At 36.0% G+C, this 22987-nt stretch overlaps 1 protein-coding gene across 9 annotated transcripts in view; it reads right to left on the bottom strand.

Moving 5' to 3' along the window:
* The window catches only part of EPHA6 (EPH receptor A6), an 831631-nt gene that overhangs the window by 246036 nt on the left and 562608 nt on the right, over window positions 1-22987 (bottom strand). For 6 of the 9 annotated variants that reach the window (XR_012378040.1, XM_073892326.1, XM_073892340.1 and 3 more), the window contains exons 7-8: window positions 22152-22199; window positions 21580-21742 (exon numbers count right to left, since the gene is read on the bottom strand). Coding sequence is in view for 8 of the 9 variants with exons in the window: in XM_073892326.1 (XP_073748427.1) it covers window positions 21580-21742; window positions 22152-22199 (211 nt within the window). In the remaining variant the exon portion in view is untranslated. The remainder of the gene's footprint in view (window positions 1-21579; window positions 21743-22151; window positions 22200-22987) is intronic. The other 3 variants (XM_073892333.1, XM_025873163.2, XM_073892370.1) reach the window with 1 other exon arrangement.

The raw sequence follows: 22987 nt of genomic DNA, 5'->3' as shown, positions 1-22987 counted from the left end.
CTAAGGAAGAGTGTTCATATAAAATGTATTTGGTAATGCTTCTGCCTAAAAATGTTCTAGTTATAGAAACGAACCCTTATACATTTGTATTTTGGTATTTAATATGTTCAGAAATAAATTAATAGAAAATAGTGTGAGTTAAGATTTTTTTCAAATACCCTTGCTTAAGCTTTGAATGAAGTAAATATTTAGAGGAAGAGTATTGGCAATGGTATTATATTAGCATCTTTCTTTTACTTTCATGCAATATTTGATGCCATTTGCCAAAAGGAAAAATACTTCTAAGATGAGAGAGAGAGGCAGAAGCAAGAGGTTCTCTGTTTCGCTCAAGGAAACCAGTTACTAAATTCTCAGCTGGATGGAAAAAAAGGCTCCTGGATCATATCTATTGAAGTAGAGACCCTTAGCTGGGATTATACTTTTTCAGAAAGTGATTTCACTGCTGTGCTTTCCTCCTATGGTCTGCCAGTTTTCCAGAAACAATGCAATTCAGTACATCACACTGGCTACATTGGGACAGAGAAGATTTCAAGATTCACTCTTCTTGATGACCTTAATTTACTTGTCAGATAAAAATGCCGAATGACACAGGGGTAATTGGAAAATGTGAGTTTGGTACATCTTGATGGAGAGGCAGAAGCAGAGGCAGGTAGTGCAGCATGATGAAACACATTTTGTTTTGTTTTAAAGATTCTTGTGTGCATTAATAAATGGTCAGGATGCCTTGACAGGCAGGCGTCATGTGACAAAGAACAAAGAAAAGTGCTTGAGGCATTTAAACACCTGGAAGTACTGTTAACATTTTAAATGTCAAGGATTTAATTTGTAATTGTCTATATTTCATATTGTTACTTGCAGTTGAGATAGATCTTTGATAACATATTTTGCAACTGAAATACTTACGCCTTTATACATGCATATTTCATCTTTTTTTTTTTTTAAGATCCAGTGTAGAATAGAATTTCCTTACAAATCTCACAAATTCCCTGGAACCAATGATGTTCAATTTCAAAAGACTATTTAACATGTACCATGATATTAATAGTGAGTATTTGCCTTTGGTAGGCAGATATATGCACTTGAGGTTATAGCTTCTCTATATAACAGTGTGGCTTGAGGTAAATAGCTTTGTAATTAAATGTATAGTCATTAGAGATCACGAATTTCATAAGGCTTATAAACTCAAAGGTTTATCTAGAATATGGTTTTCATAGAAAAATACGTAAAGAAAATAATCCTGATTAAAAGCACAGATTAAACTGAGGGTTGCCAGGGGTGCCTGGGTGGCTCAGTTGGTTAAGCGACTGCCTTCGGCTCAGGTCATGATCTCGGGGTCCTGGGATCGAGCCCCGCATCGGGCTCCCTGCTAGCCAGGAAGCCTGCTTCTCTCTCTCCCACTCCCCCTGCTTGTGTTCCCTCTCTCGCTGTGTCTCTCTCTGTCAAATAAATAAATAAAATCTAAAAAAAACAAACAAACAAAAACAAAAATCTGAGGGTTGCTGGAGGGGAGGTAGGTAGGGACATGGGATGATTGGGTGATGGGCATTAAGGAGGGCACGTGATATGAGTACTGCATGTTATATGCAACTGATGAATTATTGAACTCTACATCTGAAACTAATGATGTATTATATGTTGGCTAATGAATTTAAATAAAAAAAAAAACACTTAGAAAATAAATAAATAAATAAATAAACAAAAGCACACATTGATTATTTAGAAAAAGTTCCAGAAAATTTCTTGGGTGAATTCTCATTCATCAAAAACAAAAAAAATATTAATCATTTAGAATGTGCTAAACACTGTGATAAAGGGACTGGAGAGACAAAGAAAGCTTAATAAAGCCTGGTTTCCTATCTTCATAGCAGTTTCTCTTCAGCGAGGGTGATTCTCAAACCTTAAGTGTAATATAGTGAAACTGTTGCTAAAATGGAGGCATGTGTGAGGGTCCTGAGGGAAGAGTAGGAGTGTGATAATCTCGATAGAAAGAGGGGAAGGAAGGCTTTAAAAGGAGGTGATTTTTAAGCCAACTCTGAAAGGATCAGAAGAAATTTGCAAGTAACCCAAAGTGATGAGTAGCTATTGGGACATTCTAATGTGAAGAGATGACATTACATAGATATGGAGACATGAAACAGCACATCTTCTTGGAGTGTTTTACATACACTTTGAGGCAAAATAGGAACAAGAATAGGAAGGTGGAGAGAATGGATCATGAAAATTTAGCAACATCAGTTAGCATGCTTATGTCTTTCTCAGGAGTGGAGTAGATAGAGATGTGAGTTTACTCAAAATTGCAATTTTTACTGGAGATATAAACTCTTGCAAATATATGGGAAGAAACTGCCAGAAGATAAATCCAATTGAGAAAAAAAAAAAAAAAAGCAGAACTGAGATTGAGAAAGTATTGAGGCCATGTTTGGAGAGCTTGGATTTGGCCTGAATCTCACACTACTCTTTGACTTTTTTATTACATAAGGTAATAAAGTCCCACTTTTCATCAAACCAGTGGGGATTTTGTCACTTGAAAATGAGAGTCCTACTTAATAAAATGAAACAAAGAGGAGAAAATTTGGTTGTATTTGTCCGCGTGCATATCCTATAATGAGGGGAAGGGAGGATAAGTGGGTCTTTATATTTCCTAATTAGCTACTAATAATGTCTTATTATTATGTTATTTGAGTTAGATGTTTTTAATCCCCATTTACTCTTTAAAAATTTTTTTTTCTATGTTGAACACAGCCTTCTGAGTCCATTTGCCTCAATAACTGGATGGATGAGATTGGAAGGGTAAAGCAAAATTGGGTATGTGGGGGTTACTTTTATAAAACAACCTTTTTTTATACAAAGAATACCAAATCTTCTGCTTGGAAAAACCCCATTTTCTTTTTCTTTAATTGACTGATTGGTTGGGGGGAAATTAGTCCTGTCTATCCTATGTTTAATGGACCTCATGTATTGATTTAATAAAAACTACATGGATGTAAAAACAAACAGACCAAAAATAAAAACAAATGAATAGACATTTCTGGCAACTTTAGCTAGACAGCATGTTAAAATCAGATCGTGGAAGAATTTGCCCAATTTAAACTCAACTAATTATAAACTCACTGCCACCAAATCTGGAGCTAAACAAAGAATTAGATCTTACCCTATCTTCACAGTTAATGATAACACAGATTTGAGGCTATGGTTGTCTCTTACATGGCTTCAGTGGAGGCCTTTACAGAAGCACCAAAACCAACAATGTTGGTGGTGGAGGGCAATTTCTCTTAGCTTACTGGACCCAAGCACAGTGCTCCAAATAATTTAGATCACTGGCATCTAACAGGGACCTACTATTCCCTATGCCAAAACTCATTTGATTATCCCCTAAAAGTGAATAAGATCTAAAGGAAGTTTTTGGATCATTGTTTGAAACTGTTTGAAAGCTGTTCTGAGTAACAGCCAACTATTTACCTCAACTTCTAACTGATCACTGCAGTCAAGTCTGGAGAGATTCAAAGAGAGCCAACCTTGTTGTCCCATAAAACTATGGCTCCCTCAATTTTCTTAATGTTCCCTCTATTATTTATGTTATGCTTCCCCTTGAACTATGTGTGAAGTCTCCAAGTTAAATGTTTTGTATTAGAAGTGAAAGGGTTTTAGGCACAAAATTACCCTACAACTTACTGCTATTGTTTTCAAGAAAATAAGATTGTTTGCTTTGCCTGTTGAACTTTCACTAAATTTTGGCTTCATTGCCCAAGGGATCAAGTTAACTCAAAAGTGGGGCTTAGTATTGTGATTCTGAAAATGTGGGGTAAATACCCCTGAAGAAATAAACTAAAGAGGAAAAATTTCCTGACATACCCATTCACAATTTCATGTTATATAAAACAGTATTGTGTTTTATTTATTCATCTTTTACACTAATATCTTCCTAATATGGTAATGATTATAGACAAACTGGGCATGTGTCATCTTGTTAGAAAGATATGCCTCTTCCTATACGCTGATGATATGGGTTTAGTTTCCAACAACTAGAACTGATTTCTGGATACAAATAATTCTGCCATCCAACTGCTGCCAGAAGGGATTGCACGTCATCAATTTTATCAAAACTAAAATCATTTTCTTTGGCACACAAAAAGCGATTGATCAAAACTCTACAAAACAAGACAACCTATTCCATTTTGTACAAGTATACTTTTTCCACAGCTTATCCTAGAAAGCATGCTGCAAAACTATACAGTTCAATATCTTGTTTTCCATGGGAACATTAATCCTTGGGTTTCTTTTTGATGACTTAGAACACCTGCTTTGAACATTTCCAGGCCAGAATCATCTTTTTTTCATAGTATCCAGTGGTGTGGAACTCTGGGCTTTCAATCTAGAGTATGCCTAATTGTTGGAGCAGATTCAACTGTGCTTCGTAAAGACAATCTTTGCTTTGCTTCCAGCCCATTTCATTGCAAATGGAAGGATGGGCAAAAATATTGGTTGGATGTCTTGCCTTTAGCAGTGGAAAGATTTCTGTATTTCTTCACTTTATTTTTAAAGTATTTGTACCATCTATCAGCATGAAAATAGAGAAATCACATTCTAAGCTCTCTTTAAAGACTAACCTCAAAATTCTAAGTTTCCTCTGAGGTATCTGTTCAGCCCTGTCTCTGAAAACTGCCCTTGCCTCCACAGCAGGGTCTTGCAAAATTGTTCTCTCTGTCCCTGGTCCCTACTCACATGAATTAGATTAGGGATGGAGACCTGATTCATATTGCGCCCAAACACGATCGCTTTTCCAGGAATTTGGAATTAGGATTCATGGTCAGTTTGGTGGTTTTTGTTGGAATGAATGGGAGATGTGAATCTGCAAGCCATGAAGCAGATAGATATATTTTCCTAACTGAACATATACACAGGTAAAACTAGTTCTAGGAGAGAGAAACAGAAACGAGTGGCTGTTTCTGTTTTGGTGTGGACCAAAAAAAAGACTAGTCACCTTTTATTTTGAGAGCTTTCTAATTTCTTGTTTCAGTCCTTTTTGAAGCCTAGCCATGTTTACTCCCCATGTTTCCATGGTGGCCCTGTCTGGGACCTTCTTAAATCTCTTTTTGCTTAACCTAGCTCATGGTATATTTGATACCTGCAATCAAAGGGCCTTAGGGTCTTCTGATTTTTAGTTTCTGACCAAAGAACAAATTTTTAGAAAATTAACTTTAAGAGTGATTCTTTTTCATTCACTTCCCAGGTATATTAGCTCTTTTGAAGTCTGTATGCATGGGATCATATTAAGTAACCTTCCTCTCTCATTTCATTCCCAGCATGGAAATCTCCTTCCATCAATGACACTTTACCTTGGGTCTGCTTCTATCAAAGGTTGTGGTCACAAAAAACCACATTAAAAAAACATTTGTTGAAAAAACTCTGCCTGAGGCCATTAACCTCAAATTCCTCATCTGTCTTTTCTACATTTGTGCTTCGTATCATAAAAGCATGAGGACTTCTCTATTCCCTGGCTGCTTCCAGAAATCTCAGAGGCAGAGATGATGTACATGTGGTGCATGTACCTCTAGTAATAAATCCTCAAAATGAGATTCTGTTCCCTCTTGTTTTTATGGATCGAAATTTCTACTAGTTCTAATTTAGTAAACGTTTTATATATGTGTTTTAGATCGCCTCAACTATTTTTAGGGAGAAAAGAAATGCAAATAAAAGTCAACATTCCTCTGTTTAGTTAACAATTATGGGTGATTTAGATAAGTTAGCATATATATGGAAAAATCATGCTACTTACTGCTTAAGGCATTTAGCTTTTTTCTAGAACATGAAATTTGACTATACTTTTAATTCTCTCTCATCTCTAGTAATAGGTATTAATGACTTAGATTGGCTATATGTATGTTTGGGCATGTTCTGTTAAACAAAATTCTTGATTAAATAATTCTAATTGATTAACAAAAAGTGTAATAGAGGTCATTTCTATCTCCTTTTAAAACATGAGAAGAATTTCCAAATTCCACATACTTAATAGCTTGACTAATTCATGTGTTACATACCTTATTTTGGTGGTGGTGGGAGTGGGGGTAATGGAGGTGCATACATCTAGCTTCAAGTGAGGTTTTCTACACTGCTTCTCTTCTGAATATTAACAAAAGGTATTTTTCTAATTGTTTTTGTTTTCCAAACTGAGCTTTGCTATTTTTCACCTGTCCTGATGCCTCAATTTCCACAGTATAAGCTACTGGAAGTCTTAAGGTAAGGGTGCATATAAGACTCCTTCAACTATCTTCACACTCATGGACCAAGTAGGAATGGCTCCATTTCTCTTCTGGTATGTAAGTCCTTGTGCCTTAAAGGCACAGATCACTGATCAATGTAATGGTACAATTACCCCATCAATCTCTTATGTACTCACTTTTCACCTTCCTTTCCAGTGAAGTATTTCTCCCTTCATCTTAAGCAGTAAGAGCATTGCACAAAAATGATGACAGAGACATAGTCTCATGTGCAGAAGTTTGTGTATTTTAATGAAAACTCATTAAATTTATCTTACCTCAAGGGTATGATCATAAATGATGTACTTTTACAATGCTTAAACATACTGCTGAATCAAGCAAACAGCCATTGTAAAGGTACAAAACTTTAGAAAAAAAAAACTCCATGGGGGAGTAGGGCGGTTGAGCGTCTGACTCTTGATTTCATCTCGGGTCATGATCTCAGGGTCATGGCATTGAGCCCTTTGTCGGGCTTGCTCTGTGCTCAGCTCAGAGTCTGCTTGTCCCTCTCCCTCTGCTTCTTCCTCCACCCCCAACTCAGCGTGCACTCTCTCACTCTCTCTCAAGTAAATAAGTAAAATCTTAAAAAAAAAAAATCTCCATGGGTATTAACTGGGTATCTTTACATGTTTTTGTTTAATTCAATTTGGAATCTATCATCCCTGTGGACATTTAAGCAGGATGAGAGGGAGGAAAATGACAAAAAGCTAGCTCATTTTAAAATGGAGCAGCTTCTTCGACAGATAAATACAAACAGTGAGAAGTGATTTAGAAGGCCTCAAAAGGCATTTTGAATGCTGCAGTACAGAACATGACATAAAAAAGAAGAATGTGCTAAAGGCAATTAGATAACTCAGTTTTCTTGTTCTCACTTGTTTGTCTGCTGGGCAACTTGGATTGATTTGGGAAAGAATGGAAGAGCCCTCTTTCCAGTCATTATGCAAGGTAAAAATGTGTCTTTATAAAAGTTCAAATATTCTCAAACCTGTATCTGTTCCATAATTTGAGAAAGTAAAATCCTTCCTCAAATAAAATATTCCGTGCTTATTACTTATAGTATAACTAATACCTATTCTCAGCCAAAATATAATTTTCAATATACAGCTAAATTTTATTTTCTTTGGATTGCTTATTCCTGTGCAAGGAAATCAGTTAGATATTTATTTATTTAATTAAAAAATTATTGTGGGATAGGTGACTGTGGGTCATTTCTACTTAATAACTGAGAATTCCACAGAAAGTTCCTAAGGAAGTTTTCTTTCTAGAATTACATTTTTTTCCTTTTTAATAAAGTTTTTCTTTCTTTCTTATGAAATGAGTGGGAGCTGATTTACAGTACAGGCTCATACAAAAAATCATAATGGACCCAACATATGATTGACTGTATCAGAAGAAGGATAGTCATTATTTTAACAAATATTTCTGGAGTGCTTACATGTGCCGTCTGCAGTTCTAAATATTTCATATGTATTTTAGGATCTGCTTTATAGATGGAGAACCTGAGGCACAAAAAGTTTAATTAACTTGCCATGGTTACACAGATAGAAGGGGCTGAACCAAAATTTAAGTCCAGATAGCCTAGTTCGGAGTTGCAGTTTCTAACCTTTATGCTATATTGTGCGGAAATCTTCTATGATTTAAGTATTTAAAAGAAAAGTGGCCCAACCCGTAAATAACCTGATTACCACAGAAACAGGAGGGACAGTGGTTCCAGGTCCACAAGGTGATGTTGCTGGAATAGGACTGATGGGGACTCCCTGACTTGCAAACTGTGCTGGTTAAGTCCTGATCTCAGAAGTTCAAGTGTGGAGCTGCCTTGTCCACCACTCCAGTGCTTAGGCACTGGGAGGCCAACTCATCTGGGGAATCCCACTCACCCTTATATGTCACCTATAAAATTTAACAAAAACTATAACACCAAGACTAGCCAGCTGTCTCAAGGGTAAGCTAATGCGCATGAAAAATAAATGTCAAAGGGAAGACTCAGAGAATGACTTGATTGCTATAGTAGGGTGTCTAGATGCAAGAAGATAAGAATATTGTTTCCTTTTCTAAAGACAATTTTGAAATTTCTAGAGTGGAATTTTAGGGCTGAAAATTAATACCAATAATGTCAGTATGGATACTCAACATTTATCGAACCCTAACCACAGAAGTGCTAGATATTCTAAGTACTTCACAGGCATTGAACCAATGCATACTCACAAGAACACTAGAAAGTAGGTGGAATTCTTATCCGTATTTTTCCTGATGTGGAAACTGAGGCATAGAGTGGTTAGCTGACTGGTACAAAGGTAGTGATAGGGTCAAGATCTAAATCCAGGGTTAAGTCCAAAGCTTGAACTTTTAACTAAAAATCACTGGTTTTCTTTAGCTGTCTACTTATCTGTGAAGTATCTGCCAAGTTGAATTGCATGAATCAGCTGCTATCCTGAAATATTTCCTTGTTCTTTCTGCTTATTTATATCCTTCCTCTTCTCCAGGGCCAAGGTGAAGGCCCTCCTCTACAGAGTGCTTGCCCACTGCCTAGCTCACAGCAATAATTCAAATTATAGTGATAGTTAACATTTAGTGACCACATTAGAAGACAGGCACTCCTTATCCTCCTTCTCAGCTTTACTCTTCTCTAGACTATCTCTCGTTCCCTGGCTTAGAGGAGGTTTCCTGGGGCACATATTCTGCAGTGCGGCTTTGCAGGTAGCAGGTGTATTGAGGACTGACCTCAGCATGGACAGGTTGGGAAGTGAGGGGAGCAGAAATGGGAAAAGGGAGCAGTTGAACTGCCATGTGGTAGCTTCAACGACCTCTGCAGATCTCAGGGGCCAAGATGACCCTTCACAGCTGTCTTGAAATGAATATTGGGACTCAGCTTTGTGCCTCACAAGGACCAGACTTGGATTCTGTTCACCTCTGGGGCGAGGAAATGACTCTGGGGAATGCAGCTTCTTTTGGACAGAGGCAATGTCTGGAGAGGCATTCAGCCAGGAGCCTTCAGCAGGCTGCACTCTCACTAGCTAAGAGATTAGGTAAGTGCCTGGCTCCTGAAGGGGAGGTCTAGGCCACACACCAGAGCTCTGCATCACTTAACATTCTAAATATTTTACTCATTGTTTGCTTATTGTCTCCCTCCTCTTTGGAACGTTGGCTCTAGGACAGGACACCAAGGATCTTTGTCTATTTCTGCTATATCCACAGCATGTAGGACAGCACTTAGTACAGAGGACAGAGTGTGTTTTCACCAATATTTTTTAATAAATCGGTGTACAAACAAATAAATAAATTTCCAGTTTTCTGATGAGGAAACCAAAGCTAACATAGAATAAACAGCTTTCCTTACGTCCTAATACCTAGGGATGGCAGAGCTTGGTCTGGCCCAAATCCTTAACTACTTCACTCAGAAGTTCTCTATTTTCAGAGCAATGGTAGCTCATTTAGCACATTCCCTTTATTTTATTAGTGAGAAACTAATGTCTAGAATGGAGAATGGTCATGAGCCAAGATACCAAGTCTTACATTGTCTTTACCAATTAGACCATCCAACCAAGTAACCTAGCCCGGGACAAGTCCATGACACCCTTGTGTGGCATATTAGTCTTGGTATCTAACTTTGCTTTGCTGACATATCAGCTTTATGATTTCTAGATTCATGAAATTTTCCGGATAACTTAATGTCCAGAACATCTGCAACTGACCAACTTTTGTTGAAAGTTTGGCATGAGATGGCTCAGCTCCAGTTTTCTCCGGAGGCTCTGGTGAACAGGTCATAATTCACTGTGTCTTGAAAGTCCAGATACCAAATATGAACTGTCAAGGAGAAATATGCAGGCTTACACGCTGGCAGAGAACAAGCATGTATTAGAATTTAAATTGATAATTCCTAAGGTTCCAGCACCTTCGGTAGGTGAATTCTAAAGCTAAAATAGTCTCTAGGGAGTTTGGAAGTTATGACAGCTATAGAAGTGACAATGAAAAAGATATTTGGAAGGTTTTATTTTTAGTGTGGATAAAATGAAGGTGAGAAAATTAGATGTGTTAGCAATGGTACCAGAGAAGTCAGTTATGGGAAGCTCATTCTCTTTGGCTTGCCTGTCTCCAAACTACAGATAAAGGGAAGAAAAATAAAAACTCAGGAAGGTTTCAGCCTCCTGGCAAGATCGGAGACAGCATTGCATGGCCCTTGCCTATCTATGACTCCAGTCACATGTCTTGTATTTTCTGTACCAAGATCATCACCCCCAACACTCCTTACCCCCACCTCTGTTGAAGCTGTTTGTTCTCTAACTAGAGCGTGCCTCGGAATCACTTGGAGGGCTGATTCAGCAGGTATATGGTAGAGTCTGAAAATCTGCATTTCTAACATTTTCTCAGGAGTTGCTGCTGATTTTGGTGCAGGGCCCACATTTTGAAAACCACAGTTCAGCCACACTAGATGAAAATGCTTTCAGTTACTAGAAGGTTCTGTACTCACTTTCATCTGTACACCTGCATGTCTGCACACATGAGAGAACAGAAGCTCCCCGATCCTCTTATCTTACCCCCACCTCACCCCCCATCCCCCTCGCTAGCATGGCCAAGTTTTATTTAACTTTAAAGTTTCCTTTAAGATAGCACTTCTTTTTGGAAGCTTTCCTCGATATAAGTTTGTTTGGGTTCTCCTTGTGCTCCCCAAAATGTCACATACAACCTCGAAACCTTGTTTAATTTTCTGAACCTCTCACAAGCTTTTGTGAAAGCAGGGAACAAATCTATTCTTTTTATCTTTGAATCCACAGCGCCTCCTTCTATATCTGGCCCATGGGTTAGTACTTTTAGACCAAGTGAAAGAGTGAATGAATAAATTGAACAATTAAACATTCTGCTTGCTTTAGCTTTTGCTGCTTCCTTTCACATGCCCTTTACTTTCTCTCTCATTATGGCAAATTTAGAAACAAACTTTGAATCAGATTTAGAAATAAACTCTCGTACTTCCAAGGATAGCATCTTAAGCAACAATATTGAAGACACTGTCAATTTTATTTCTTCATCTCAAAATGAGAATAGGAAGAGTGCATGAATGCAGAATATATGTATTACACGTATGTATGCATGTATAAATATGTATGCTAAATTCAGTAAGCAATATTGCACTGTTTATTGTTTACAGAAATGCTGAAAATGCTTGTTGAAAAAACCATTTAGTCTGCTTTCTCATTTTGTATCCAGCAAATATAAGATATTTATTTTAAAAATAACTATAGTGCAAGAGCAAAGGATGCTCAGTTTTCCAAAAGCATAAGAGAATATGAAATTCGGTTTGTTGTGAATCAGCTATTTTATATCTGGTGGTAAAGTTACCATATTCTGCTACTTTGCCTATCTTTACAGTGCGGTAATCTGCTCATGTATGTCATGCTCCGGTTTGTGCTCACACAGCTAAATCTTTTAAAGGGCTCCAGCTATTTTGCCAGAAATTCTTGTTATTTACCTTAAATTCGCTGAACTACCGTTTCTCTTGAAAAAGTAAAGTGGAATACAAATACTTAAGCTGTTTATTAATTCTTCAAACAAGATTTGGGAGAGCTGGCTGGGTTTATTTTATAAACATCTGTCCATTCAGTATTGTGACTTCACAGTGAGGTACAGCAAAAAAAAAAAAGATGACTTGGGGCGCCTGGGTGGCTCAGTTGTTAAGCATCTGCCTTCGGCTCAGGTCATGATCCCAGGGTCCTGGGATCGAGTCCCGCGTTGGGCTCCCTGCTCAGCGGGAAGCCGGCTTCTCCCTCTCCCACTCCCCCTGCTTGTATTTCCTCTCTCGCTGTGTCTCTCTCTGTCCAATAAATAAATAAAATCTTAAAAAAAACAACAACAGATGACTTGCATTGAATGAATACAAATTTAAAAGATGTTACATTAGATAATTTAAACTTATTTTTTATTGCATCTTGGTACTATACAAATAGAAAAACTCAAACTATGTCTTTACATTTTGACATAGGCAGATAATATTTAGTATTTACATATTTTATATAAAATACTTTTCACCCACTTGGACAGTTTGACAACTCTTTCATTCAACTCTCAAGTTTTTCAGCTCTAAAAGTAGTCTCTTACCATATGGATAGAATTCCACTGGGAAGTAGGAAAGCAAGCTGTGAAAGGAAGCAAGCCCTGTGCTGTGTCATCCTTGCAGTCTGGGATTTCCTAAAGGACAATTTCATCCTAGCATCAGGTGTTTCTGCCCTCTGCCTGTAAGAAGCACAGCTATGTATCACCAGTGGGCATCATTCCACAGCTAGCTAGAACTCCCCTCATGCTTTAGAATACATTCCAGAAGTAGCTACTGAATAACACAATACTCCTTATCCTGTCTTGGGCAGAGTACATAGTTGTGCAACAGATGGAAGTAGGAGATCAGCCACAATTAAGAATCTCACCAGCAGTTCCAGATAGGTTATATATAGTTATATAAGAGATTAGGTTTTCTTTACTTTGCCCTTAATGCTTTCCTAACCACTAGAATATGACATTTAAAAAAAAAACACTTCAAGATACAAATTAATAAAGCTGATTTGTGTAGTCTGAAGAATGGCTGTAATTCTTCATGTATTATATAGGGAATGTATTTTTCACTAAATCTAAGCAATTTGCTTAGAAATGTCTAAGGAAATTTTTTGCTCTCTAGAAGAATTCAAGGTTGTAAAGTCAAATAACTTGACAGAAAAATTCAGGCAATTTATATGATAGCTGATAGAAAAAAATCCATCTCCTGTCAAATCAAGTCAAGTTAAAATTAGACTTTGAGAATGGCATATATAGGAAACTCTGTTAGAAGAGTCTCTGTTGTGGCTTAATGGTGAGCTTCCTGAAGATAGAGAATGTTTATCATTCATATTTGTTTTTCTTCCCTCTAGCTTTATTGAGGTATAACTGACAAATAAAATTGCATATACTTATGGTATGCAATGTGATGTTTGGATATAAGTATACATTGTGAAATGATCACCACAATCAAGCTAATTAGTATATCCATCACCTCACATAGTTATTGTGCGTGTGTATGTGTGTGTGAGAGAGTGTGTGTATGTGGTAAGAACATTTAAGATCTACTCTCCTAGAAAATTTCAAATACACAATGTAGTACTATTAACTATAGTCACCATGCTATGTTATTAGATCTTGAGAACTTATTCATCCTGCATAACTGACATTTTGTACCCTTTGACCAGCGTTCAGCACACTGTTATTAACATATATGCACAAAAACACAAATAAGATACTGAAAATACATAGATAAAATAATAAAATAATAGAATACATGTAATTTGTTTGAAATAACAGATGCATGCTAGTTGACTATTTACTAGATGATATCAACTTATCTGATATTCCCTGAAAGCCTTCTATGTGTCAGCAAAGCAATATAAGAGACACAAAAATGAATAAGAAATGGTTCCTGATTTCAAAAAAACCCCACAAAACTTCCAGTCAAGGGATGCTGGCTAATATCCCAAAGAAATCATATTTTTGTATATGTTGCTGTAGATTATTGGCTTAAAATAAGCCTATATTCTGTTTTCCCTTTTTGATTTGAGACAAATTGTAATGCTGCATGTTAATATGCACATTTTATAATTTCTAAGTACATATTATGAGTCAATGATTTTTTTCCAGCCCATTTAGCAAAGTTATGATCTTTAATATTTTTCACATTGGAACCTTCAATCTGTCTCACAGTACATGAGCCTGGTTCCCATCATTTAAAGTCTTTATTTGATCCAGGCAAAATGGAAGCAAAATATCCTTTTTTTTATCAAGTCTTGTTAAAAGGGGATTTCCATTCTCTATGCAAATGGTTACTCTTCATCAAGTCCCTGCTCATGTAAGGTAATCAGACTAAGTACGTTATTTTGTCCCTTTAGAGTTATACTTGGTTTACCATGTGTACATTAGTCTAGAAATCTGTATTAAAACACACATAGCTCTCTGAACTTGATGCATTGAGATTTATATATAATTATAGTCTTCTGAAAAATCTGTGTTTGTATTCAAACACACGTTATTTTAGGGAAGAATATATTTGGTTAAGGGAGGGTGAAGAATTAGAGGCAAGAATAAAAAAAAATCATGTAGAAAATCAGAGGTAATGACCAAGCTGAATAAGAAAAATAAAAACACTGACTGGGTATAAAGGGAATTCAGTCCTAGTTTTGGGCATTAATATGAAAAATACTATCCCCATATAATATAATATGCCCATACCAACACTTACTAGCTGTGGGAATGTGTTAAGTTACTAAACTTCTTTGCGTTTCAGTTTCCTGATCCATAAAATGGACATGATAATAGGATCTACTTCAAAGGTTAGTAGCCACAAAGAATAGAATAGTGCTTGGATAATAATTAGAACTCAATAAATATTATCTGGTGGAATCTCAAGTTTAGAAGTTACATTAAAATTGTATCACAACCTCCTAAACAAAGCAAGGATTTCCTTTATGATATGCTGGAAAAGTATCCAGCTAGTTTCAGTACAAATTCTTATCATGAGGGGCATTCGTTACCTCATCAGGTAGGCCAATTTATAGTTGGACAACCTCACGGCTAGAAAATTCTTTTCTACTGACGTTTGCATTTAGATAGCTATGGTTGCCAAAACTGAAAGTGCTATTGATTGGGGAAAAAAGTGTTCTATTGATTGGAGATTATTTCAAATTAAAATCTTACATACTGGAATTCGTCCTCCTCTGGGTAGACTCATAAATATGAAATCTGCCTCTTGCTTGATTAATTAACTTTTTTATTACTCCACCAGGGTCAGCTGGTCCTCTTTCTGCTTCATGCTTCACCATTAATAACCGTCCCCAAATTTCTGGCTACTGTTAATAATGATGTAGCTAATTTCATCCTAAGTAATTGAAGCAGTACAGATTGGGCTTCAACCAATAGACCAGATCAAACATAATAGAATTTTTTTTAAGCATAATAGAGATTTTTTTAAAAAGGTAGTTTAGGGAAGAAAATATGTTGCACAACAACAAAAATATCATTTCATTCTACCTAAAATGCCCTCAATGATAGAATTAACAATTAATTTGTAATTAAAGTTCCACATATCATGTTTCTATACAACTCAAGCCAGTGACAGACTGACAGCCAAAATAAAGCAAGCTAAAATGTTTATCCATGGCAAATAAAAATATTTGATTCTTTCTGTTTAGACTGGCAGGCAACATGTTATTCTCCCAATTTTAGCCTTTTAAAAATTGTATGTTATTCATTTATTTGATTAAATATGCACTGGAAACTATAAGCAAGACATTTCATGATACACAAAGATACACTGGCTCTAGTTCTTAACCTCAAAGAGCTAACAATTTGGCAAATAATTGAGGACTTGCACAATAAAATATAGAACGTCTGAGGAAAGAGTGATGATTTTTCCCTGGACTGATCCAGAACATTTCAGGAGGGGTAGCAGATGAGCTGGACTGACCATTTATAATGTGGTAGGTTTCTGAATCTTCCATTTGGAAGTTATAGAAGAAGCTTAGAAATTATGAAGAATCAGAAAATTTCATGTATAAAGTATCCATACATTTTTTCAGAGTTTGTGATAAGCAGAGGGAGATGGGACAGGAATGATGTTAGTCTGTTTTAGGATTGGAGGGAGACTTGAATATTTGTTGAGAAATTCACATTTTATGTGGTAGAATATACTCAATGATTTGGAGTTTTTCAGTGCACAGGGTGGAGTATAGAAAAATTAGTCCAGTTGAGACATAAAGAACAAATTAGAGAAGAAGGAACGAGAGATACAATATTGAACCTTAATTTCTAGGATCATTTCCCATTTATAAATTGTTAAACTTAATCAAATTACTTAAATATGACACCATACTAAAAATAGCTAACTCTTATGGTTGTTTCAAAATAATTAAGTGATTAAATTCATTCATTTGTATCTACACTAATACTTTTTGTATACATGTGTAAGACATGAAATAAGATTCTATTTTGAAATACCCACTATGTTTCAGTAATTTATTATTTGGTTAGTTAACGTTGATCATGATTTTTGTGTGGTTACGTTATGTGATATAAACCTAGTCCATTGTTACTACTTTTGGTAAATAATACATTTTAAAATGTTGACAGATGTGGCTTTTGTGTTACAAAAGTGCTTTATGTAGCTTATAGGTAAAAACCTAAGTTTGTATGTTGCTAAAATTTAATGTATAATTAATCCTTCCAGGGGAAAAGAATGTACTGCTTCCATGTTGGCAATGTATACTTCTCCTGGGTCTTTTGGATAACAATTAAAGCAATGGGAGAGGTAAACTGCTAATTACTACATGTAAATTTCCAGGTTTCTCTCAAAAATTGGCTTTAAGCTATGGATTCTGCACCCTTTTGATAGCTTCATAAGTTCACTTCCAGTGTTTAAGTAAAATGTTCAAGTTGGTTGCAATATAGATGGATATATTTTATTTGGATTTTAAAAGATGTACACATGAAATTACTTTCTGCTACTCTAAAATACATTTGAATATTAGATAAGTCTTGGTGTGTTAGGGGACTTGGGTGGCTCAGTTGGTTAAGCATCTGACTCCTGATTTTAGCTCAGGTCATGATCTCAGGGTCCTGAGTTTGAGTCCTGTGTCTGGCTCTGTGCTCAGTGGGGAGTCTACTTGGGATTCTCCCTCCCTCTCCCCACCCTCCCAGTTCTCTCTTTCTAACTCTCTCAAATAAATAAATTTTTTAAAAAAAGTCTTAGTGTTTTAAATAACCAAATGTTTAACTTCCTTATCTTTAAATTATTTTTATTTCTTTTTCTAAAAAAATATAGGTGTAATGTTATTATTGCTAAAAATTATATCAAACATCTTTTTTGAGAAGTTTGCAAGGATATGGATACTACTGGCTATGTAGATAACTTTTTAATTTTAATTGTTATTTTTTTCTCCATTGAAAAGAAGCACATTTTCTCCAGAAAATAAGGGCAAAATTATAATAAATATAAGGTGGTTAAAATTTCCTATTGTTTCATTCATATAAGCCAAAAAGGTCAGTACTTAATGTGTGTGTGTGTGTGTGTGTGTGTGTGTGTGTGTGTTTGATAGTTTTGCACCTAATATGAATTTCATTTTAATACTGAGAAAATTCTCATATTAGCTTCTGACACTGATCTTTCACCTGTCTCAAGAAGATCCACATGGAATGTTTATATATTCTTACCTTCTTACTACTGATTCTGTAGTTTATTGTAATTTTGTTATATCTATTCTAAAAAGGTGGGAGAATCAATTACAGTACCTGATAAAAAGACCAGTACATAATAGGTACTCAATAAATGCTGTTAGTGGACATAATATTTAGTTGTACATTCTTTGTCAAAGAGAGATTAGCAGACATGTGAAATACCAGCATTAAAACAAAAAGTCTTTTGTGACTATATAGGAGTGATTATCTACCTATTCATGTATATATCTATCAATCAATTAATTACCTTTATCTACCCATCTATCTATTTGTCATCTATTTATCTCTCCATATATACATATGTAATGAGGTTATTCCATAGACTTGGGGAGAGCAGAAATCAACAGGTCTAGGTCGAGTAGGCTCTTCTCACAGTGCTAGCAATCATGATTAGTGATCTATACATTTGTTTAGCCAGTTTCCACTACATAATCTGACTCTGTAAAAAAATCCAATTGCTGGTCTGGAAGGGCAAGAGCAGTGACTGTGATTGTTATTCAGATGCCACTATATTTATAGAACACTTGTAGGTTCAGAATACTATGATTTTGGAAAAGGAGTTTTTTCATATTTTATATTACTGTCTTGTTGGCAAACTAAAAGTTGAAGCAAGTAAAACAGATATGGCTAGAGAGAATTAAATCATAGAGTATTTCACTTTGCTTACTTAAAAAAAAAAAATTGAACCAGACCATCAAATGAGAGAACCTCATCTCTCTTTCCCAACCCACCCCCATCTCTATGCATATATTGTAAAGTTAGTTAATTAAATAGAAGGCACAAGAGAGAACTTAGTTCAGGCACTACTCAGGAAACAAAAGGTATAAAAATTAAAAGATGATCTAGGAGGGTATGAAGAGAAAAACACTGATGCTGGAGATTGGAATTCATATCATTATACACTTGAATTTATAGTAAACCTGACCATATCCTACTATGACATCATTAGCTGAAATTCTCTTCTGGATATAAACAGCATGCTTTGAAAATGCAATTTAAAACTAACCAGATAAAAAATGATCCTTTAGATGATTTTCCCTCTAGGCTGTAAATTGACTTGGGAGCCATTCTATTTACCCAAATTCCAGGTTTAGACAAACACATTTTTCAGATTCTTCTGAGACATTCTGTCTCTTCAAGGACCTAATAGAAGGAACTTTCATGTCATTTATGAATCAGTGATTCGGAACATGTTTTTTGCTGTCTGCTGTAGCCATTGTCAGATGGTTCTAGGGTTCTAATCCTGTACCTCCACTCACCAATTACCAGATTTTGGTAAAGCTACTTATGTTTCTAAAAGGAGAAATAATCTTGTCAGAATTAAAAAGACAAATTGTGTAAATTGCTCGGTATAGGGTCTTGCACCTGTTACTGGTCATGTTACTCCCTAATCAAAACCCTCTCCCAGCTCCTCAGTATCATCAGAAGGCTCAATATCCTTCACGGGGCCAAAGAATACCTTCATGTTGGCCCTTGTCTAACTCTCTGCCTTCAGTTCCCACCATTTCACCTTTTTGTCTCCTCACTGCAGCCACACCAAATTATTTGCTCTTCTTTAAATTTTTCATGCTATTTCAGGCCTCAGTGTCTTTCCTGTTCTCTTACTACTCCTCTTTCAAGAATGAGCCCCATCTTCTCACCTTCCAACTGACACCTTCATGACCCATTCATGCTAAACTAGGATTTCTTCTCTATGCTCTCAGAGCACACTTTGCATATTTGTATGATAGTACACGATGTTCGCTAACCTTGTATTTTTTATTTAAATTTTCATTTTCTTCCCACAAATCTAGACTATAAATTATGTGAAGGCTGTTGGTCTTATTATTACTTTTTTAATCCCCAGAGCCTCACACAGGGTATGGCACATATTAAGTGTCCTATCCATTTTTGTTGGATGAATAAATATTATACTGGGTCATTGGTGAGCATGGGACCTTTTCTGATAAGTAATATCAAAGTATGTATCTTTTATATAACATCTGAAAGAATGATAGTCCTGAAAGTACAATGAGTTGAAATTTAGAGTTAAATTAAATTTTTCATATTTAGATCAGAACTTTTTTTTTAATTAGACTAAATTGTTTTCTCTAGAAGTCCCAGATAAACACAAATGGCTTATCTAGATTTAGCCCTATATATTTGTCTGAGAATATATTTTTGACTTGATGTAATACTCAAAAACGTCATACTTTTAGAAAAGATAAATTTCTTCATCTGTGAAAGAAAATGAGAGAACTCAGATGCAGGGATGTGGTACACAGCCTGGACGACACAATGACAGGACTCTTCCCAAGACCAAACTTCCCTTGAATTGCATCCCCTGGCTCTGCATTAAGGCAAAGTGTTGACATGGGAGCAGGGGAGAAAGAGCCAACAGGACATAGCAGGAATGGCACTTTGAATATTTTTATATTGTTCTTAATTATGAAGCTATGTTTTTTTTTGATAATTACACTCTACTACCAATAATTTCATCTCTAGCTTGAGAAGCCAATAGTCTCCAGCATGATTATAAATGATCATCACTGATATTACACATCCAGATTATACGTGTTCTTTTTATTCATTAGTTTACTCTCTCTTCCTAAGCTGTGTATTCTTAATTATGTTGGCTCTCTTCCACTTTTTAGTGAGATATAGTTACAATGAGGACATTCTTATGAATTGATACTGTTCATCAGTGTAAAAACAACACTCCTTCCGTCACAGAATTTGAAATCCAAACAGCTTCATTTTGAGGGAGTGACAAACTAGAGGAATTGTGGCCTGTTTCATGATCTTACCATTAGAACTTTTTAATAATTCAAATGAAAGAACTTGGCATGATGGTGGAGTAGTTCAGAGCACAGGCCTTGGAAAAAGGTAGCCCTCAGTTTCAAATTTTAGCTTAGCTTCTTACTAGTTGCATATATCTAGACAAAGAGCTCTATTTCTCTAGAATTCTCTTTTCTTTTTTTTAAATTTTTTTATTGTTATGTTAATCACCATATATTACATCATTAGTTTTTGAGGTGGTGTTCCATGATTCATTGTTTGTGCATAACACCCAGTGCTCCATGCAGAACGTGCCCTCTTTAATACCCATCACCAGGCTAACCCATCCCCCCACCCTCCTCCCCTCTAGAACCCTCAGTTTGTTGAGTAAAATTAGAAAAATCATACTGGTGTTATTGGATGTTGAAAGGTTTAAATGGAATAATATATATAAAATACATAATTTCTGGCACTTATTAGAAGCTCAATAAGTGGTAGCTATTATTGTTATTTATAAAGAATTTTTTATAATATATTTGCTATTCTTGAATTCTTATATAAATATGGGTATTTTAGCAATGATGGGGACAAATTTTTATTATAATTAGATATTTGGACATTTTTCCATAGAGGAACATTGCAAAAGCCACCCATATTATCTTTACAAAGTAGCAGTAAGATAGATTTCTCAAAGCAAAAAACCAAATTCAATGGTAGAGCAGGATTCAGACTAAATAAAACATTTCAGAGCCTATGTTACGTGACATTGGAACACCTCACTCCCCTCGTCTCCCATTTTTATTTTCAGCACGTCGAGGCTATGGAACTAATTTGAGTTTCTAATTAAGCCCATGTGTCTATATTTAAACTTATAATGTACATTTCAGTGGAGTTTTTCTCCTGACCACTGTTTTTTATTGACCTGAGATAACAAGCCAAAGCTGCACAATTTTGAACTAACTGCTAAAATCATTTGCTCATGGCTTTATTCTCTTCCAAGTTTTCATTAGTATCATATTATGATGCCAAGACTAGCAAGCAATTAGGCTAACACTGCCCATTGAGACTCTATGTTATAGCATGAGTAATGAATTCTGCATAAAGAGATATATTTGGGCCACATTACAATTGTGGTAGAGTAAGGCATTTCATGGAGGTATTTAATGATAGCACCAAAACATTAACCAAAATGACTATATGGGTATTTACATGAACAGAATCCTGTTTGATGAGACTATTCACAATTGGGGACATTAGATTTTCAACTATCAGGTCAGATTGGAATAGTACTAAATTAATTGATTTTATATGTTTGTGTAAAACTTACTCTCATCTCCTGTTTCAAATTCAAACTTCTGACTGTAGCCACTGTATCCTGTTGCAGTCCTCACTCGGATATGAAATATGTACTTGGTGGCCGGCTTGAGGCCCGTGATGATAACACTGGGTGCCTTGGACCTTGTGGAGGAGTAGGTGAGCTGCTCATGCTCCTGGGGATAGAGAAGAGGAGAAAGGAGATGAAGCAGAGTTATTCCACTTTTTCCTAGAAACAGTCCCAAGTTAAGCTGAGGAATTATGCTCTGAATATCAAAAATATTGATTAAAGAGAGGTGTAAGCATGGTTTTCCAAAATTTAGCATTTAGTTATTTATCATTATGATGCATATGATATGGTCTTGATTCGGAAATTTATTAAGAAAGATGATTATCTTGTATAAACTTGCACTTGGAGTTTTGGTGATTTGGATTTCTGATCCAACTCTAAGGAATGGTGGTGGCGTGAGAGCACGTTCACACAGAATGGCAGCTGCACCGGGAGCAAAATGGGCGCATCAGATCAGACCACACCAGCAGAGTGCAAGGCGCAAGGGTGGGAGAAATCAAGTACCCGCTACTCACTTCTACCCGCAGGTAGTGCCAAAATGCCGGCGCTATCCGTGGGTAGACCTGTGGGTGAAAGGAAAAATAAATTAATTGTTTTTTAAAATTTGAAATAGTTTATCCTGAATCAATTGCTTTGTTCCAAAACTCAGTGATGCCACAGTAGTTAACAACTCAAGTTGAGTCCAACTTGAAACATAAAACTATGAAAATTTTCCCTTAAGGGAGAACTGACTTCTCCCCCAGATATCACAGTTTATTTTTTAAAGATGCACAAGTTACACAGTCATCGTGAGGTAGATTTGAAAACAGTCTGCCCGCGAAGGCGCATCAAAGACCCAGAAAGGTATGAAAAACTTACCCCACCTGCAGAATCAGGCAGGGATGGAGGCTAGGTTCCCAGGCACCTGCAGTTAACTGCCAAACTACTTCTCCTCACTAACAGGAAGGGTTTACCATGGCTGACTGAATGATCCAATCAGTCAGGGTCTTTCAAGGGGGCTCTCTTGCCCACCAGCTCAAAACAGGATAGTTCATTTTACCCGCACATAAAAGAGACTGTCCACAATATGCTGGTTGTGGAGGCAAATTAAATTTAATACTGTTTTTGTACAGGGTTATTGTTCAATTAACTTTATAATAATATTTTAATAGGGTACCTGAAAAAAAAAACTGTATTCGTATGAGTAAGTCTTCTAAATTCATAAGTCAAAGTAGGCCAGCAGGTCCTCAAGTTAATTCTCCACTATGCTCATAAATCTAATGATAGAAATTCTCAGGGAGGGAAGTGACTTTCAAGATCATTAACTGAATCACTCATTTGATGCCTAAATTCTATCTATAATATTCTCATC

The sequence above is a fragment of the Callorhinus ursinus genome, unplaced genomic scaffold, assembly GCF_003265705.2.
Source record: "Callorhinus ursinus isolate GAN/ISIS: 27379988/994484 unplaced genomic scaffold, GSC_fseal_2.0 scaffold1, whole genome shotgun sequence".
Lineage (NCBI taxonomy): Eukaryota > Metazoa > Chordata > Mammalia > Carnivora > Otariidae > Callorhinus > Callorhinus ursinus.
Note: the sequence above shows the minus strand (reverse complement) of the source record. Positions and strands in the feature narration are given on the sequence as shown.